At 44.7% G+C, this 21,468-nt stretch overlaps 1 protein-coding gene across 2 annotated transcripts in view; it reads left to right on the plus strand.

The window, feature by feature from the left end:
- Positions 1 to 21,468, plus strand: part of malt1 (MALT paracaspase 1) — a 176,587-nt gene that overhangs the window by 114,684 nt on the left and 40,435 nt on the right. For both annotated transcript variants that reach the window (XM_078220109.1, XM_078220100.1), the window contains exons 9-12: positions 6,189 to 6,242; positions 8,642 to 8,845; positions 18,960 to 19,137; positions 20,509 to 20,583. In XM_078220109.1, coding sequence (XP_078076235.1) covers positions 6,189 to 6,242; positions 8,642 to 8,845; positions 18,960 to 19,137; positions 20,509 to 20,583 — 511 coding nt within the window. The remainder of the gene's footprint in view (positions 1 to 6,188; positions 6,243 to 8,641; positions 8,846 to 18,959; positions 19,138 to 20,508; positions 20,584 to 21,468) is intronic.

Raw genomic sequence — 21,468 nt, forward strand, 5'->3', positions numbered from 1 at the left:
GAAATAAGATTTAGTTTCCGTTTTGGAAGATGCTATGCATGTCAGATTCACAGATTACTCTGATAGTGACATTATCATTCTCACTGAAAAAATTCGGGTGGGTTTAAACTAGCGAGGCAGGGGGGTGGGAATCAGAACAGTTAATTAACACATGTAGAGGCTGGGGAGGAGCATGAGACAAAGGCCATGATGGCTAAGAGGAAGAGCAGGCTGGGAGAGGTTGAACTCAGTGGGCCTGGGGGTCTGGAGTTCATCTGCTTCAATGCAAGGGTGTATAACAGGTAAGACAGATGAACTTAGAGCCTTAATTCATACGCAGAACCTGGATGCGGTTGTGGTAACGGAGACTTGGTTAAAAGAGGGACAGGACTGGCATCTAAATATTCCGGGATATAGGTGTTTTAGGCGAGACAGAGGGGAAAGCAAAAGAGGTGGGGGAGTTGCAATACTGGTTAGGGAACATATTACAGCTGTACAGAGGAGGGACACCTTGGAGTAATCATGTAACAAGACACCGTGGGTAGAGCTCAGAAATAGGAAGGGGGCAATCACTATGATGAGGACGTACTACAGGCCTCCCAACAACCCACGGGAAGTTAAGAACGAATATATAAGCAGGTTCTGGAGAGATGTAGAAATAATAGGGTTGTTGTAGTGGGAGACTTTAATTTTCCTCATTTTGACTGGAAATCCCTTAGGGTTAGGAGTTCGGATGGTGAGGAATTTAAGTGTATCCAGGAATGTTTTTTGGAACAATATGTAGATGGTCCGACTAGAGAGGGGGCTATACTGGACCTAGTACTCGGGAATGAGTCTGGCCAGATCATCAAAGTTGCAGTGGGGGAACATGTGGCGGACAATGACCACAATTCTGTAAGTTTTCGGATACTCATGGAAAAGGACAGTGTTCTCCTAGGGTTAAGGCGCTAAATTGGTGGAAGGCTAACGACAACTGGATTAGGCAGGATTTGGAGGCTGTTGTTTGGGAGAGGCTGTTTGAGGGTAAATCCATATCTGGCATATGGGAGTCTTTTAAGGAGCAGTTGATCAGAGTGCAGGACAGGCATGTGCCTGTGAAAAGGAAGGACAGGAAAGGCAGGATTTGGGAACCGTGGATGACCAGGGAAATTGCGAGCCTAGTCAAAAAGAAAAAGGATGCATACGGCCGATTTTACCAAATCGGGACTAAGTGCCGGATGCGGCCGTAAATCAGACCCGCGCCCGGCAGCCGCGCTCCAGCGCCCCCATACACCTTTTTTCGGCGTGGGTCTAGTGGGCGGGGCCGAGCGCATTTGCATCTGTCGGAGCGTCGAACTGAAGAATCTGACAGAACGCGCCCGGGCGCAAAACAAAAAGCAGAGAGCGGAGAGAGCCTCTCTGCCGTTCATCCTCTGGTTGGGGGTGGGGGTGGGGGTGGGGGGTTGGGAGGGGGGGTGACTGATCATTCCCTGGGGGGGAGGAGAGGGGATGTGACGTCTCATTCCCGGGGGGGGGGGGGGGGGGGGCGCGGTGGAGAGGGGGTGTGACGTCTCATCCTCTGGTCGGGGGGGGGGGGGGTCCGCTGCCTGCCTGCGGCCGATCCCTCCTGGCACCATCACTGGTTCACTACCAGCCACAGATTACTCTTCCCTGCAGGTGTGAGAGAGCGGGAGAGATGGCTGTGGCTGGTAATGAACCAGTGAATGATCTGTCACACCCCCTCTCCTGCGCCCCCCCCCCCCCCCCCCGGATGATACATCACCCCCCCGCCCCCAGGGGATGATCCGTCACAACCCCTTCTCCTCCCCCCCCCCCCCCCCCCCCAAGGGGATGATAAGTCACACCCCCTCCCCCCCCCCCCCCCCCACCAAGGGGATGGTAAGTCACACCCCCTCCTCCTCCTCCCCCCCCACCAAGGGGATGGTAAGTCACACCCCCTCCTCCCCCCCCACCAAGGGGATGGTAAGTCACACCCCCCTCTCCTCCCACCCCCCCCCCCCCCCCCCCCCCCCCCAGGGGATGATAGGTCACCCCCCCCCCCCCCACAAAAGCGGATAAGTCACGCCCCCTCTGCTCATCCCCCCCCCCCAACCCCCCCCGCCCCCCAAGGTCTGCGGGGTGGTTAGAGGGGGTGTCCGCGAAGGGTGGGCCTCGGCGATTCCCCTGTCGAATAAAAGTACAAGTTGGACTTTTATTTATCAGGTCGGTAAAGGCGCGGACGCGAATTGGGCCGAACGCTGGCAAAGGGGGAATTAATGGTAAAGTTGGGCCCGCTGGCCGATCCGGGCGCGTGTTTTAGGCCCGACGCCCAACTTTACGGGCGCGAAATTTTGGTAAAATCGGGCCCATAAGGTCTAGGAATTAAAAACAGATGAAGCACTTGAAGAATATAGGGAAAGTAGAAAAGAACTCAAACATGGAGTTAGGAGGGCAAAAAGGTGTCTCAAAATATCCTTGGCAGGCAGGATTAAGGAGAATCCCAAGGCATTTTATACATATATTAGGAACAAGAGGGTAGTTAGAGAAAGCGTTGGTCCTCCTTTTTTGAGGAGGTGACAAAAATGATTGACAAAGGAAGGGCTGTGGATGTTGTCTACATGGACGTTAGTAAAACATTTGACAAGGTCCCTCATGGCAGGCTGGTGCAAAAGGTTAAATCACATGGGATCAAGGGTGAACTAGCTAGATGGATTCAGAACTGCCTTGGCCATAGTAGACAGAGGGTAGCGGTAGAAGGGTGTTTTTCTGAATGGTGGTCTGTAACTAGTGGTGTTTCACAGGGATCAGTGCTGGGACCTCTGTTGTTTGTAATATCTATAAATGACTTGGAAAAAACATAGCTGGTCTGATTAGCAAGTTTGCGGATGATACCAAGATTACTGGAGTTGCGGATAGTGGTGAAGTTTGTCAGAGAATACAACAGGCTATAGATAGGCTGGAAAATTAGGCGGAGAAATGGCAGATGGAATTTAATCCAGACAAATGTGAGGTGATGCATTTTGGTAGATCCAATTCAGGTGAGAGCTATAAAATAAATGGCAGAACCATCAAAAGCATAGACAAACCAAGAGATCTAAGAGTACACATCCAAAGCTCCTTAAAAGTGACAGCACAGGTGGAAAAGGTGGTGAAGAAAGCATTTGGCATATTTGCCTTCATCGGCCGGTGCATCCAGTTTAAAAATTGGCAAATGTTACAGTTATATAAAACATTGATTAGGCCACATTTGGAATACTGTGTCCAATTGTGGTCACCACACTACCAGAAAGACGTGGAGGCTTTGCAGGGAGTACAGAAAAGGTTTACTACGATGTTGCCTGGTATGGAGGGTATTAGCTATGAAGAGAGATTAAATAAACTGGGATTGTTCTCCCTGGAAAGACGGAGGCTGAGGGACGACCTGACAGAAGTTTATAAAATTATGAGGAGCATAGACAAAGTGAACAGTTGGAAGCTTTTTCCCAGAGCAGAAATGACAATTACAAGGGGGCACAAGTTTAAGGTAAGGGGTGAAATGTTCAGTAGAAATGTGTGGGAGAAGTTTTTTATACAAAGTGTAGTGGGGGCCTGGAATGCACTGCCAAGTGAAGTGGTTAAGGCAGACACATTAGCGAAATTTAAGATTTATCTGGAAAGACACATGAACAGGCGGGGAATAGAGGGATACAGGTAGTTGGTCTAGATAGGGCAACGTAATGGGTGCAGGCTTGATGGACTGAAGGGCCTGTTCCTGTGCTAAAGTAAAAGTTTATTTATTAGTCACAAATAGGCTTACATTAACACTGCAATGAAGTTATTGTGCCACCTCTACTGTTCTTTGTTCTAAGTGCGATGGCAAATCAACTTAGCTCCACCCTCATTAGAGTCTGAATTAATGCTAGTGTGATTACTACAGCTACAGACCATTACCGAGACAACATTGGAGAGCTCTGAGTCAATAGTGCTCAGCCACTCTATAGGTTACTTAATGGGATCACTTGTTCTGGAATTTCACTGAAATCATAAACTTCTATTAAGTAGTAAAATATGTGCCCAGACAGCCAGACATGTTGAATTCCCCTCACTGGTATTATTCTCTTAACAATATTTATTCAGCTTATGCTCGAAGCACGAAGTACAACCAGTGATGAAATATGGCTAAGAATTGCACACGGTTCAGGAAACAAATTTATGCACACAGAATTCTTCTTCAATTTATATGTCTATACAACTCCATATAAATTCATCAATCATACTAAACATGGCCTGAACATTTTGTCCATGCAGGCCCTGACCCATTGCCATTTTATCAGATCAGAGCCATTTCTCCTCAATATACCCCCACTGAATAACTTGTTGCTCCATCCTGAAGCAGGCTCCCATACCTGTGGATCAGACATTGGTTGAGGTGCTCCCAACCCCAGCCTTCTGCTCGCTGTAGAATATTCTAATTATTTGTTTCATTACATTGAAGTGTGAATTTGTTGCTGGAAAATTGGGAAACGCAATAGTCCAACTCAACAGCATTCTTTCCAAAATTGATATTGCAGCAAATTTTGGGCTGAGCTTTGTCAATAGACTGAAGCATCGCCGCAGTTAGCACTGCTGCCTCACAGCGCCAGGGACCTGGGTTCGATTTCAGTCTTGGGTCACTGTGTGGAGTTTGCACGTTCTCCCCATGTCTGCGGGAGTTTCCTCTGGGTGCTCCAGTTTCCTCCCACAGTCCAAACATGTGTAGGTAAGGTGGATTGGCCATGCTAAATTGTCCCTTCGTGTCTTAGGGGGATTAGTGGGGTAATTATGCGGGGTTACGGGGATAGGTTAGGGAGGGGGGGCCCAGGTAAGATGCTCTGTCAGAGATTCGGTGTAGCCTCGATGGGCCAAATGGCTCCTCCTGCACTGTTGAGATTCTGTGGTACTAGCTGGCTGTTCAACTACGTAAGCATCCAGCTCACAATACCTATGTCTTTGCCCTGAATGTGAAATTTTACTTAACCTTTCCAATAAAACTATATATTTTTCAAATCCCCCTAAAAGTCCCTTTAGTAAGTTACATAGATTCCCTAATCCCTTTTGATGTAATTATTTAATCCCTATAAAGATCCCTAAACAAATCATACTCATTATCTGTCCTAATAAATTGTTGCAATAATTCAATTGCCATATTCATTATTTCCCTCTAACAGTCTCTAACATAGCAGATCCATGGATTAAAGAGAAAATTCTGTCTCATGGAGAGGAAAAGCTTCAGTGTAGGAGGATTTAAATTATTAGGAAGGCTGCAAAAAGGATAGAAATTGAACCTTGCTGTGGTCCGTTTGACTGGTGTGAAATGGAAGTAATGAGGGTCAATCTCCAATGACTCCTGAAATGTCTTGGGCCAGGGTTCAGAATTTTCGTGAGTAAGAATCTTCTCAACTGTGTTAAATGGGGGCCATGGATGCCTGAAAAATGGTCTGTCCCATTTTGCGCATCTGTGTTTGCCACTTAACATGGGCAAGGGGCTTCTTATCTGTGTAAATTCCTTCCAAGCGTACACTTTAGCACATGTCATGCAGAAGAGAAGGCAATGGCCTAGTGCTATTATCGCTAGAACTTAGCTAATGTTCTGAGGACCTGGGTTCGAATCCTGCCACAGTAGATGGTGGAATTTGAATTCACTAAAACAGAAATCTGGAATTAAGAATTTACTGATGACCATAAAACCATTGTCGATTGTCGGAAAAACACATCTGGTTCACTAATGTCCTTTAGGAAAGGAAATCTGCCATCCTTACCTGATCTGGCCTATATTTGACTCCAGAACCACAGCAATGTGGTTGACTCTCAACTGCCCTCCAAGGGCAACTGAGGATGGGCAATAAATGTTGGCCAGCCAGCGACACCCATGTCCCACAAATGAATAATAAAAAGTCTCAAAGTAAGATGAGATTAGTAATTATGACAATGGTTGACATGGAATTTGCTCTCTCCAATCTACAGTTGGCCTTGTGCTCAGTGAAAAAAAATCCAAGCTAATAGTTTCTGAAGCAACAAGTCAACTAGATTTACATGAAATTAATAAAATGGAAGTTAGAGGAGAAATCAGATAATCAATTGTCTGTTAAATATTTACTATAGTTGTCAATTATACTGAGACCACACAGATGACCGAGTCACTATAGAAAGTTGGACAAGATAGTACTGTGCTTAATTATTCAGAAGTATTAACTCTGTTTTTCTACTATCAGGTAATCCAGTTGAAGTTGGACCGCCAGACTTAGGATTTAACCAAAGACATTACGGTGAGTAAAGTTTCCTTCTTGTTTTGCTCTCTCTGTGTGGATGTGCTGCAAGTACAATAAATCGAGTTAGTGTAAGATTTTTTTTTCTCCCTTTTGCTGTGTCATTAAAGCAACATCACCCAATTTCATTAAGCAAGTGCATTATGAATTAGCATTTTCTCATTCATGTGTGCCCTGTCCATGGCTCATTGTCTGCTGATGCTTCACTGGAGCCATTTCCTTGGCAGTTTTAGCCAGTGGTGGTGCCACCCACTCTCGGGGACTGAGCAAGGAGGTAGATCCCAAGCTTAACTCATCTGGAACAGGAATTGAATCATGCTATTGGTGTGTTCTCAACAACAGGCTAACTATCTAGCCAACTGAGCTAACCAGGAACCATCGCCAGCATTCTCCCCCACCCCCCCATGAACTGGTGTAACTGGTGCTTAAAGCAAGCTTGAGCAGTTTGGAATGGAAAACCAAAAGAGAAAATGCTGGAAAATCTCAGCAGGTCTGACAGCATCTGTAAGAAGAGAAAAGAGCTGATGTTTTGAGTCCAGATGACCCTTTATCAGAGCTTTGAGAGCTTTTTTTCTCCTTACAGATGCTGCCAGACCTGCTGAGATTTTTCAGCATTTTCTCTTTTGGTTTCAGATTCCAGCACCCACAGTAATTTGTTTTTATCCAGTTTGGAATGGGATTCTGATCCTTCAAGGCTCTGTTCTGGATGAGATCCAGATGTGATGTTCTTTTCTTTCCCCGACCCAGATGTTAAAGCTTTCTGGGTATCCTGAGCACCACTGGTATATTCCAAATTATACATGCGTGTCTCATTGCTGTTTTCCCTGGCCATGAATTCTGGAGCAAATATTTCGAGGAAGCCTGAATAAAGTATTTAATTTTAGTGCATTATGTTCATTTTTACTTCAAAGTTGTTTTTTTCATAGAAATTATAGGAAAAAAGTATCTCCTTTTGGTTAATTCATATTAAACAAACCAACTCGATGATCATTTTCCAAAAAGCTACCTCCTTTTTCATGGATAGACTTTCCTTTCAATTTCAGAAGTAGTCGCTTTGCCTAATCTGCTCCCTGCTACTCAATAAACATGCTACTTCCTTGTTGACATTCATTGTTAAAGATCGGTAGCAGTCAGTTCCAGCGATATACGTGGCAATTTTGGGAAATAGTAAACATTCACCAAATGGTTAAAAATAGACCTACGACAGATAGGGCAGAATCTTCCCAGATTTTTTCAAAGTGTCAGGCTCAGACTGAAAACTGGCAGATAGCTCCCCAGCTGCACAGACCAGCTTTCACTCTTGAACCTCTTAGAGTGAAAAATAGTCATTCTGCTCAGTACGAGAGGAACCACAGATTCAGACATTTGGTGTTTGTGCTTGGCTGAGGAGCCAGTGGTGTGAAGCCACCATCTGTTGAATGATGACTGAGCCCCTCTAAGTCAGAATCCTGCCTAAATGGCGTCACTCTGATGGGGCAGGGCCTGATAGAGCCAGCAAAGCCCACTTCACAAAGATCGAGGGAACCGTTTCAAAGGGCGTTTTTGGATCAGCTTTAGAATTAAACATGACCCATCCCCCCATGGAGGACCCTCACAATCATCAGGGGCTTCCTCCACCCCCTGCACAATCTTTGCGGGCTCACTTCCCTCCCCCCACCCCATGCCAGGGGATTTTCACAGTAACTCCATTGCAGTGTTAATGTAAGCCTACTTGTGAACTGATAAATAAGCTGAACTAAAGAAACGCTGCAGAGGTATCGCTAGCAATCACCCCCTTACTGTCCGGTTCCCCACTGAGCCTGCAAGTGCCCCCCTCACTGGTTGCTCTCCTTTTCCACCACCTTCAGTTCTCCAAGCACAACTTCATCTCTTTAGCCATACCAAGCAGAACACTACTGTTACCGAGTGATACCTTCAGTGCAACTGGAGGCATCAACCTTGGCTGTCTTCATAACTTAAGTCTATTCCCTGTAGCACTTTTCCTGTTTTGGGCTTATTTTACTGCTCCTTTCTTCTTAACTGAACTAGGATCTTGTCCTGTCTGGGTCTGGGACTCTGTTTGGGACCTCTCCCGATCTCCTCTCCCTTTGGGTGCTCTCCCTGGCCCCTCTCCCTGTTCCCTGGCCTGGGTCTCTTCTCCTCGATAGCGCTCTGCTCCCGGTTACCTGACTTGGTTTGGAATGCACTGCCTGAAAGGTTGGTGGCAGATTTCATAGTAATTTTCAAAAAGGTAATTGGATGTGTACTTGGAGGGGTAAGAATAAAGTGATACTCTTTCAAAAAAAATAGCACTGGTAAGATGGACCAAGTGGACTCCTCCTGTGCAGTATCATTCTATGATTTTATTTTGAGTTTTGTGTTATTAAAATGATACTCTTCTAAAATTGTTATCTTTGTAGCAACAGACAAGGTGGCTCTACTGATAGGTAACATGTCGTATCTTAACCATCCGAAGCTAAAGGCACCAATGGTGGATGTATACGAATTGACCAATTTATTGCGACAGCTCGATTTTAAAGTGGTATCTCTGTTGGACCTCACCGAGTCGGAGATGCGTAATGCAGTGTATGAATTCTTACTCTTGCTGGACAAGGGAGTGTACGGTATGTCTGTTTCCAATACATTGCAGTGTGCTCTGGTAGAGATGGAACCTGTTTATATTGAAATCATGGTCAAATTACATCATGGCTTTTGGCTTTTAAGTGATCAGATTCTTACTGTCACTCGTGTAAAATCAACTCTATATGATGCTACTTTCAGCAAATAGAATAGAAGGAATCAAATGGATATCCTTGGATATGCAGTGACTGAGATGATAAATGCAAATGGGTGTCTTTGTGCTAGACAGACGAGAAAGATCCCAAGTTCAATTTTTTGACCTGTACTGCATTCGTTGATCTTAATTCATAGAATCACTACAGAGCAGAAGGAGGACATTCAGCCCTACGAGTCTGCACCAATTCCAAAGGAGCATCATACCCCAAGCCTACCCCCCGCACTATCCTCATAGCCCCATGCATTTACCCCACTAATTCCGCCTAACCTACTCATCTTGAGACACTAAGGGGCAATTTAGCATGGCCAGTCCACCTAACCTGCACATCTTTGGATTGTGGGAGGAAACCGGAGCACCTGGAGGAAACCCACGCAGACACAGGGAGAACGTGCAGACGCCGCACAGACAGTCACCCAAGGCCAGCATTGAACTCTAGCCCCTGGTGCTGTGAGGCAGCAGTGATAACCACTGTACCACAATGCTGCCCCTCTGTGCCACCGTCATGTCATTGCCTCTGGGCTATTTGGGTTTTGATTCATCAGTTCTGAGCCCCCAATGGGCACCATGGACTCCTAGAAAAGGTTCTCACCCACCCCCCTTGTTCAATACCACTTCACCCAGTAAAAGCTGCCTGGCTACCCACCTGGTGTGGGCTCCCCTTACAGCGGTAAAATAGTGATGGGGCAAGACGAGGTACTTAAGTGGCCATTAAAGGTCCCCAATAAATGCAAGGGCAGGTGGGCCACCCAATGCCACAACCAACCACCATAAAAAGGGAGACAGGTCAGGGCTGTCAAGCACCCCTGATCTTCAAATCCACCAGTGGGGACTTTAAATTCTGCCCAGAATGTCATTTTGACTTTGAGCAATAATGTAACATGGGTAATAATGCCTGCTGTTGCCGAACTCAGAATTACATCCACCGAGAGGAATCTTCTGTTGGAGATGAAAGTCTCGCCTGCTGGTTGGAGAGCCTGCGAGAGAGCTGCGCTGGTCATCTTTGGAAGACCCACCGGATCTTATGCTAATCAGGCAAATCCGAGGACACCAGCAGGTCCAGCTTCAGAATCAAGTCCTGCCCACCTAGCACTGCCAACCAATCAGAGGCCATCGGCTCCTGTGATTGACTGTGCAGAAAGGAGGTTGTGTTTGGAACAGCAACCTGCGGAATCCCAAGATCCAGGAGAAAAATAAGCAATAGGGGCAAGGATTTCTTGGGAGGGGGGTCAAAAACAAGTGGTGATGGGGGTGGGAGGTGGTTCTCAGCAGATACCCCCATTCCTGATGCCCGCTGTCAATCAGGCACTGATGAGGGAACCCCTATCCCAGATTACAGGCGGCGGCCACACAGTCATGCAGGCCAGATGTCAGTAGGCCACCTGGAGCTAGGTTAATTATGACAGCAGCAAGGGAACGCCCTCAAGTGGTCAGTAATTGACTACTTAATTGGCAGTGTGGCGGGAAGATCAACCATGAGCCTTCCCACTCAAAATCTAATCCCCCGCGGAGGCAAGAAGGCCGCAGTGTTTAGGTGTGCCACCACCCCACCTAATTAACTGTCCTTCCTATATCCAAGGTCACCTCCCCCAGCAGTAGAAGATTCTGCCTAAAGTGTGGATTCTTAGACATTAGATCAGCATACAGTTTACGCTGTGTACCTTACATTAAAAAGAATATGGAGCTTGTTGTACAGTAAAGGATTAATGATTATGTTAACGAGACAATGGCGTTAATGAAGATGCAAACAGGGTCAGATGACCAAGAGACTAAGATACAGAACAGCCCGTGTCCAGAGAACAATGTATTTTCCATGAGGTCTTGGGTGTAAATTGTTCGCAATAAGTAGTTTTAAGAAGAACTTAATACAGACTACTTCCAAGTCGCTGACAGTGTAAGAGAACCAACATCCTTCAAGAAGACAACACAAGTGAAGGGCAACTAGCCAAGCAGCTTGTGTTTTCAGGGTGACTGGATAATTACAGCCTCCCACATGGGATTCAAGGTGGGCTGGCTAGATGGATACAGAACTGGTTTAGTTCTAGGAGACAGAGAGCAGAGGTGGAAGGTGTTTTTCAAAGTGAAGATCTGTAGCTAGTGGTGTTCCGTAGGGATCAGTGCTGGGACCTCCTTTGTTTGTAGTATATATAAATGATCTGGAGGTAAATGTGGGAGGTCTGATAGGTAAGTTTGTGGATGACACGAAGATTGGTTGAGTTGCTGATAGTGCCGGGGATTGTCAGAGGATGCAACAGGATATAGATAGATTGGAGACTTGGGCACAGAAATGGCAGATGGAGTTTAATCTGGATGAATGCAAGGTGGTGCATTTTGGAGGATCAAATTTAGGTGTAATTTATACGGTAAATGGCAGAACCCTTAGGAACATTAACATTCAGAGGGATCTGGGCGTGCAGGTCCACAGCTCCCTAAAAGTGGCATCACAGGTTTATAAAAGTGGCCACGGTGAATAAGAAGGCATATGGCATGCTTGCCTTCATCAGCCGGGGCGTTGTGTAGAAGAGTTGGGAAATCATGATACAGCTATATAAAACTTTGGTTAGGCCGCATTTGTAGTATTGCATGCAGTTCTGGTCATCACACTACCGAAAGACATGGAAGCTTTGGAGAGAGTGTGAAGACGAGTGTAAATGAATGTTGCCTGGTCTCGAGGGTGTCGGCTATGAGGAGAGGTTGAATATACTAGGATTGTTTTCAATGGAAAGACAGAAGCTGAGGGGAAACCTGATAGAGGTCTACAAAGTTATGAGAGGCATAGGGAGGGTGGATAGTCAGAGGCTTTTTCCAAGGGTGAAAGTGTCAATTACAAGGGGGCACAGGTTCAAGGTGAGAGGGGGAAAGTTTTTAAGGGAGATGTGCAGAGAAAGGTTTTAATGCAGAGAGTGGTGGGTACTTGGAACACATTGCCAGAGGAGGTGGTGGAAGCAGGTACATTGGCAACATTTAAGAGACATCTGGATGGGTACATGAATAGAGGGATACGAACCGAGTAAGGGCAGAAGGTTTTTTTTAGCTTAGTTAGGGTATCATGATCGGCATGGGCTTGGAGGGCCGAAGGGCCTGTTCCCGTATTGTACTTTTCTCTGTTCTTTGTTAGATAAAGCTGAGTGTTGTGTGTGTGCATTGAACGAAAGGTGAATTTATGCTTTATGTTTGTTGTCACAGAGGGTAGCTGTTGTGGGTTTTGTGTATTCTGAGAGAATTGTGCCAGCGGTGGAGAAGTTCAACTGTTATGTGTGTTGCACATTGAGTCCATGCCGGTTCTCTGTAGAGAAATCAAGTCAGCCGCATTACTCAGCTCTATCTCTGTTAATGAGTTACTACCATTAACAGGTTCCTTGCTGTTTTCATCCTTATCTACACCATTCTCCGCAACCCACCAACCCAGGCCCCGGGCGCCCATTCCCCCTCCCCCTCGCCTCATTAATATTGGGGCCTCACTGACTACGAGCATGGATGCAACACAAGCACTTGGTTAACTACCATCAATCTGCTATTCAGTGATCTGCTTCTGAATGGCGAGGAGAGGGAATATGAATGAAAATGGAAAACAGAAACTAATTGGTTGAACAGCGCTGACCTCACTGCGTTTTTTACAGAATTTTTTCTCAAAAATTGAGTTAGTTGTATAAATCCCACAAATCAATTCACTTAAAATCAGCATCGAAAGTTTTGCACATTGGAATTATTTATCAGCATTTATAAATATGGCTGTCAAAAATTACTGTAAAAGAAAAACATAATTGGGGAGTGGAAAGTATCATGAAAAAGAAATTAGACTGTAACGGTTTCCCTGCTCATTTTCTTTTCATCCTGTGTGTATAGCCTGGGAATATTTTCCTTCAGATGGCACCAGATAAATTAGTTCAGTTTTTGGTTCAGTGTGTATTTAAATAATGTTGAATTCAGGACAAGCTGAATGTACCGATATTGGTATAGATCTTGGAGCAGAATTTCTTCTTGTGTGCCAATATGATCTGTTTTAAGTGGAGGTTTGAACAAACACCCAACTAATTGTGATTGCAAGCAAGATAGCTGAAGGCACAAGCCTGAGCGTTTGAGGCTGCAAGTACCCGCCAACGCATCCTGTGGTTGTTGCTAAAAAGTATTTTCTGTTGCAGATCATAATCTGTTGACTTTTTACAATACTGTATCTTTCCAACATGCTTCCCAGCCTGCACACAAAGCTCAAAGCACAAAGGGCAAGGTGGTGGAGGCGGACACACTGGGAACGTTTAAGACTTATCTAGATAGCCACATGAACAGAGTGGGAATGGAGGGATACAAAAGAATGGCCTAGTTTGGACCAGGGAGCGGCGCGGGCTTGGAGGGCCGAAGGGCCTGTTCCTGTGCTGTATTGTTCTTTATTCTCTGTATTTAGTTTGGTTTAAGTGGTGAAATTGTTCTCTGTTTAACCCTTCAGTGATCTAATCTGCTGTATTGCTTTCTGTGTTAGATTTCTGCTCCAAAATTGCCTACCCCTGACTTTACAAGTTGGATTTTACAGCCCAGGTCAGAGGTAGAAGCTGAGGTTCTATGTTTGTTATTCAGGGATCAAAACAGGTTTTCACCTTCGTGACCACATGCTGTCTACAATAGAGCACATTGGAGATAGCAGTTACAGATAGCATTGTTGGAGGTGAAAGAATACATTTGAGGTGAATGGTCCAATTCCTAACAACCTGTGTTCATCTTTGTGTACACGACAGACAAAACATTGTCATATCATTAACGAAGGAGTGCACATTTTGAAAATACCCTTGCCTAACCTTCCATTTTACCTTCATCTCAGCAAGTAGCTGTTCACGTACTTGTGATTTCATGCATTTATCTGGGTACATAAAGTTTGCTCTGCTACTTTAAAACCACTGCTATCGTGACCAGGACCATCTGGTGAATGACATTTCAATCTTTATAAGTTCAGCTTTTGTGCTATTTTATGTTGAGTTGCCTTACAGCACATCTGGATGAATGGCCATAACCTGGTATATTATAGGTGGGAAAACAGTTAATTTCCTCAAATTTAGGCGCAAGATCTTACTTCCGTTTGCAAGAAGTTAGTTAACACATATTAGAAAATCTAGTTTTTTAATCTTATGGTGGCCCATTTAGTTCAAAGTGGTTTATTACCAATTTACTTATATGGAAAACGGCAAATGGAGCATCTAGGCCGGTATCTCACTAATCAATCACGTGAAAGTTAGAGCACAACCGATTGCCTCCAATTCCTATCCATCTAAAGCAGCTTGTGACTCACTGAAGAATTGCTGAATATCCTTATTTTAAAGGCATGGGTGAAAACCTCTTGATATTGACTCACAGGCATCCTACTCTGACACATCACATTACCTGATGTGTCAGAGTAATGCACATCATTTACGAAAGGGCAAAATGTAAAGCAGTATTCCAACAAACTAATAAATCATATAAACCAGCTGTGAGATGGGTTTTTTGCCGTTTAAGTCAGGATAATTATAGGTACAATTCTAAGACTGTGGCGCCTCTGATCCTGACCTTGGTATTTCTGCTGAAGGAGTTTTAAAATTTTCATGTTGTCACATTCCAACCTGAACAGATGCAAAGATGAAGCACGAGGGTATAAATAGCAATGAATGATTCTGCATGCAGACTATAAAAGCATTTTGTTCCTGCATATTGATAGTCTGTCAAGAAGGTGAAAATTAGGCCTACACACAGAGATCATTGACATCTGCAACAGCTTCCAGTCACTTGTCAGCGGTGAGCATGATTCACTTGCATATCAAGTGACGGTCTTACATGTACGTAATCCCAAGTTTCGATTGACATGTGAAGCAACTGGGACTTCAGATATTTCATTCGCGAACGCAGTTCCCCACCAACTGACGTCACAGTACCTTCCTATGCTCTGTAATCCTTTCTTTAAGACACTCTTTTAAAAACCAACCTGTCTGACCAAGATTTTTGTCATCATCCCTGAATCGGCCAGCATTTCCACGGAGTGGCAGTCACAGTCGGATCACCACCCCCACTGTTTTTCTTACTTGCCTTGGTCTTGAGCTGCACATTTCTCCCCCACTCTTCCAACCTGGGCCTGGTCAGAATGTGCAACCTAGCTGGTCCTCGAGTCTAGGGTATTTGGGGGGGTGGGGGGTCAGTTGGGAAGTAGTCATCAGGGAATGTTTGGGGGGGTAGGTAGTTGGGTGGTCCAGTAGGGGGTGATGGGGGAGGTGGGGGGTGGAGGTCAGTCGTATAGTTACCCAGGAATTAGAAGTGGTTTTAAACTTCCTAACTTCCTGGGTAACTATTCCAGTAAGAGAGTAGGAACCATCCAAAGTCTCCGAGTATCCAGCTGTGGTGCTATATAAATACAAGCTGTTGTAATATTATTAGATGTGAGGTTGACCAGGATACTGGGAGAACACCCCTGTCCCTGTCAATAGTCATGATGTGGAGATGCCGGCGTTGGACTGGGGTGAACACAGTAAGAAGTCTCACAACACCAGGTTAAAGTTCAACAGGTTTATTTGGTAGCAAATACCATAAGCTTTCGGAGCGCTGCTCCTTCGTCAGATGGAGTGGAAATGTGCTCTCAAACAGTGCACAGTGACACAACATCAAGTTACAGAATACTGATTAGAATGCGAATCCCTAAAGCCAGCCAGGTCTTAAAGGTACAGACAATGTGGGTGGAGGGAGCATTAAACACAGGTTAAAGAGATGTGTATTGTCTCCAGACAGAACAGCTAGTGAGATTCTGCAAGCCCAGGAGGCAAGCTGTGGGGGTTACTGATAATGTGACATAAATCCAACATCCCGGTTTAGGCCGTCCTCATGTGTGCGGAACTTGGCTATCAGTTTCTGCTCAGTGACTCTGCGCTATTGTGTGTCGTGAAGGCCGCCTTGGAGAACGCTTACCTGAAGATCCAAGGCTGAATGCCCGTGTCAATTGTGCCATGGGGCCTTTCAACATCTACTTAGGAGGAAATGGGGCCTCCATTTCAAGTTTTACCCAAAATGTTGTGCAAACAACACTGCAGTACTCTCACTATTCCAGTGAAGTGTCAGACCGGATGAAGTGCTCAATGTCTCTGGAATTGGGATTCAATCCATAACCTCAGCTGCTAACACTGAGCCAAGTCTGACATTATTTTATAAACATCCTCAAACATCCTCTTTAGTCTCTGCTGGGAAACTTGGCTCATCCTCACCTACTCCCCATTCCTCTCTCTCCCTCTCTATGAATCACTAATGCTACATCCATAATAACTTGATATTTCATTCCTCCTCAGTAAAAGCATCTTGAGCAGTGTGGGGGAGTGAGAAAGCGGTTGATGGGGGGAGGGGCTGTGAATTTAGGGAGCTTTGGAGGGGAGAAACCTGAAAAAAGGGGTATCTGCAAGAGCCCAAGTGGGTTTGCTCACCAGTTTTGAAGGAAGTAGTTGTGTCTTTGTTTCTGCTGTTTTTGTTTCACATCATTCTCATCCTTCTCTTCCTGTGCCTTTCTAGTGGGATTTACAGGAAATGAATACAAGCCAAGTATAGAAAATAGAAGCAGGAGGAGGCCATTTGGCCCTTCGAACCTGCTCCGCCATTCATTTTGATCATGGCTGATCATCGAATTCAATATTCTGATCTCTCCTTCATCCTATATCCCTTGATCCCTTTAGCCCCAAGAGCTATATAAGTATGTGGGCGCATTATGCCTTTTGGGTTTAAGGTGATGCTGACGGGCTGTAGCCTTGTGGCTGAGAGGTTCTTCACAGTGATGCAGCAATGATAGTGTAGGTGTTTAGTCACTAACCTGGTACCAATATTGTGGGCTTGACTTGAACAAGTGCAATGCTACTTCCCATCACCATAAGCTTGAGGTCAAGTGGTGCTTTAAGTAGGAATATCCCTGATGGCCTGTTTCTCCTCTGATAAGGTGAGTACATGAAGGGAAGACTAACAAATGAGTGTAGGAAGATGGGAATGGGATAGGCCATTTCATAGAATCCCTACAGTACAGAGACTGACCATTCGGCCCATTGAGCCTACACTGACAATAATCCCACCCACGCCCATAACCCCACATATTTACCCTGCTAATCTCCCTGTCACAAAGGGGTAATCGAGCATGGCCAATCAACTGAACCCCCACATCTTTGGACTGTGTGAGGAAAGCGGAGCACCTGGAGGAAACCCACGGGTAGAACATGCAAACTCCACACACACAGTTACCCAAGGCCGGATTTGAACCTGAGTCCCTGGCGCTGTGAGACAGCAGTGCTAACCACTGTGTCACCATGCCGCCCCACAACCTTTTTTTGGATGGATTTCTAGGACTGAGACTCTTGAGTTTTATTTCATAGAAGAAGGTTTGCAGGCAAACTCTGTAGAATTATGGATAATTTTCCCTTGTTCTTGTGATGTCTTGTTTTCTGTGTCTGCCTCTCTCCTGTGTTAGGCATTCTTACCAAATGGCACATGTTGTTATTGTTAGTGTATCCTCACACCCAATCTGATTTTTGATCCTTTGGGGAAGAGTGGGGGAAGTGGTGGAAGGGTTTTCAAACTGATTATCAGCCTTGAACCACATTGAACACTCCTTCCATGGACAACAAGTGTTTTAAAGTTTATTTATTATTCACAAGTAAGGCTTACATTAACACTGCAATGAAGTTACTGTGAAATTCCCCTAGTCGCCACACTCCAGCGTCTGTTCGGTTCAATGCACCTAACCAGTACGTCTTTCAGACTGTGGGAGGAAACCGGAGCACCCGGAGGAAACCCTCGCAGTCCTGGCGTTCAATGTGGTTCAAGGCTGATAATCAGCGTGAAAAGCCTTCCACCACTACCCAAAGGGTCAAAAAATCAGATTGGGTGTGAGGTCCTGGCGTTGGACTGGAACCCCGATCCTGGAACCTCTGTCCAGCGGTAGGGGCGTTACCACTGTGCCACAATGACTCCCTACAAAATGGCACATGAAATATCCAGTCAGGCTATTTGACAGTCACCTTGTTGAGCCAAGCACTGTTCCTTCCCTGCTGCCAACCCAGCCTGTTGCTGTAATCTTCAACCAGGAGCAGTTTTTTGAATGCTGCATTCTAACTTATTTACACCTGAGCAAGTTGCTCCAGCTTTGCAAGGACTTTGTACCAGTAACTACTCTAATGGTTAGGCTGTCAGCACAGTTCAACTTCCACTAGCTTAACAAAGCTTAAGTAACTGTCTGGAATTTCTAGGCCAATGTCTTGCTTCAGAAGAGATATGGAGGAGGAAATTAGTACCAGGAGAAAAGGCAGTGGTCATTTAATTATAACAATAATACTTTTGCTGACACATTGTCAATGGGAGGATTCCTCCCAGATAATTCAGTGTGACCCAAACAAGCCTGTTTCAGATCTCGCTGGGTTTTGTAGTACGATTCACAGGTTATTTGTCAGACGCAGAAGCCTGGGTCTCTGTGAGCCAATTTTCCACCTCAACTACCAGTCTACCTGTGATTAGCATGGCTCAGGAGATAAACTTTGGACCTTCCTTCCCAAGACAAGGGTAGAGTCCTTTGGAACAGGTGCATACTTGAGCATTGGTCAGCCTTGTAAATGAGACAGAATTAGGATTAAAACATAAGAAGTAGGCCATTCGAAGCATCGAGTTTGCTTGACCACCAGATGCGATCACTGCAGATCTAATTCGTCTTATCACACTTTCTTGCTTGTCCCCCATAACCCTTGATACTCGGGAATCATATCTAATCCTCCTCGAGGAACACTAGCACTCTTTTATAGGGTTGCACATAATGTAGCTGGTATTCCTTACGCCGGGCACTTCCTCAGGTTAGGGGATCTGAGATAGGTAGGCCTCAATATGTAAATCAAGTTTTCTTTTCTATTGCCTTGATGGCCAATAAATGTCATTGCTGTGTTTGACTTAATGCGTGCCTGGGTTAATTATTGCAGGTTTGTTGTACTATGCTGGACATGGATACGAAAACTACGGGAACAGTTTTATGGTGCCGATTAATGCTCCGAATCCCTATAGGTCCGCAAACTGCTTGTGTGTGCAGAGCATCCTAAAGCTAATGCAAGAGAAGGAGACTGGATTGAATGTCTTTCTGCTGGACATGTGCAGGAAAAGGTACACTTAACGACCTGAGAATCTCGCACCATATTTCATTTAATGAGTCTAAATATACTGATTTTATTGTAAGCTTCCATCTGTTGATCTCCATCTTTGGAGTCATCCCAAAGTCAGTTAGACTGTGCCAAAACAGCTGTGATGCTGAGTTGGGGGCGGCACGGTAGCATAGTGGTTAGCACTGCTGCTTCACAGCGCCAGTGACCCGGGTTCGATTCCCAGCTTGGTTCACTGTCTGTGTGGAGTTTGCACATTCTCCTCGTGTCTGCGTGGGTTTCCTCCGGGTGCTCTGGTTTCCCCTCTCATTCTGAAAGACGTGCTGGTTAGGTGCATTGACCCGAACAGGCATCGGAGTATGGCGACGAAGGAAACTTCACAGTAACTTAATTGCAGTGTTAATATAAACCTTACTTGTGACTAATAAATAAACTTTACTTTAACTTTATATTGTTGGGATTGGATTGGGGGTGACAGATCTACTCTAATGGTTTGCAACCTTTCACAGATTTATTGAAGTGTTAATGTATTCACAACGAAGTAGAAGAAACATTTAATTTTAATGATCAATCTTTATTTTCTGTTCTACAAATATCTTCAATCATTTTATTTCACATTTCTGCTAGTCAGACTCACTGGGCATGAGGTGTTAGATTTGTATTTACAGTAATCCATGCGCTGAGGCCTCATTCCCAGCTATGTTTCCACAATGAGATAGATGCTGTATTGAACAGAGGCTACAGTAAAAAAAAATGTCACAAATGCTAGTGTCAGAATAAGGTTGCAGCAGCTGAGCGACAATCACCCAGCTTCCTCCTCAACTGAGGATGCTCTGTGGTATCGGGGAAAGAGTGTCCAGGAACTTAGTGAGTCTTTCTGCTGGACATGTGAAGGAAAAGGTACACTTAACGACCTGAGAAACCTGCACCATATTTCATTTAATGAATCTAAATATACAGCTCCTCTCTGGTTTTGCATCATAAAGGCCATCAGGAAAGTCTCTCAGTTCTGGGTCTGTGCTGAATTAACTTATCTTAGCTGGGCCTGCAATAAGATACAACAGTTAGCCTCAGCACCAGAAAGAGAAGCTGGGTATGATGCACTGTGAGGGGCTAATGTGGATATAATATATTGTGAGGGGCTAATGTAGATATAAAACACTGTGAGGGGCTAACGTGATATAATGCACTGTGAAGCACTAACGTGGATATAATGTACTGTGAGGGGCTAATGTGGATATAATACAATACACTGAGAGGGGCTAATGTGGATATAATGCACTGTGAGGCACTAACGTGGATATAATGTATTATGAGGGGCTAATGTGGATATAATGCACTGTGAGTTATGAACTATCTGCTTCTGTTTTTGCAGGAATATGCATGATGACACCATTCCAAATATGGAAGCCTTACGAGTTACAGCCAATATTGTGTTTGGATACGCAACGTAAGTATGTTGTTGTCTGTCCTGATGAAGGATTCCATTCCATAAATTATATAAAGTCATGCTGACGCGGTGTTTAAAATTGCTAAATTTTGGCAAATCAAAGTATCCCAGCTCTGGATAAGTCTCAACTGTTTCTTTTCTTGAATTATTAAAAATGACAAATTAGAACCAGCCATGATCTGGAAACGGAATTTCTGTTCCCGTTATTCTTAGCAAACATTGTGATATTGAATTTAAAATGTAATGATCCCCGTAGGGACCGGTAACTTTAAAAAGGAATTTGGATTCTCATGAAAAGATCACATAATGAGAATTCAAGTTTAAAGACTTTTGCTATAACTGACAAACTAAAAACAATATTTGCTAAACAGTATTTCATTCGGCAACTCATAAACTACAAAAAAGATCCCCAACTTAACGTTAAAAACAAATGAAAAGCTCCCTCCACAGTATACTTTACTGTGTCTCAAGTAGACACTGTATGTCTCCGGAACCAGTCCAACGTGATTCTGAGCTCCCAGGGCTTACTTCCCTTCTTTCCCTTTTCCAGCCAGATTGCTGCTATTCAATGAATTGGCTTCTATGGTGAGGATTATCTGGAGGTTTCTTCCTCTAGCCAAACTAAGGCAAATCCTCCAAATTCATTTAAATCCTCATGAGCTAGTTTCTTCAATCTGATGTGAGCTCTGCTCTTGCCTGGTGAACTATAGAGACTTGATATGTTTATCTCTTTGCTCTCTCTTTCTTTTTCTTCCTTAGATCCTTGCAGACTGACACTATCCCTGAGTTCAATTATATTTTAAGAAAATACCGTGTAAACTGATTCTACAATGCCACCTTATGGACTCTGCCCCTCTCAAAGCCCATCTCTATGGCAACATGGGC

The sequence above is a fragment of the Mustelus asterias genome, chromosome 1, assembly GCF_964213995.1.
Source record: "Mustelus asterias chromosome 1, sMusAst1.hap1.1, whole genome shotgun sequence".
NCBI classification, from domain to species: Eukaryota; Metazoa; Chordata; class Chondrichthyes; order Carcharhiniformes; family Triakidae; genus Mustelus; species Mustelus asterias.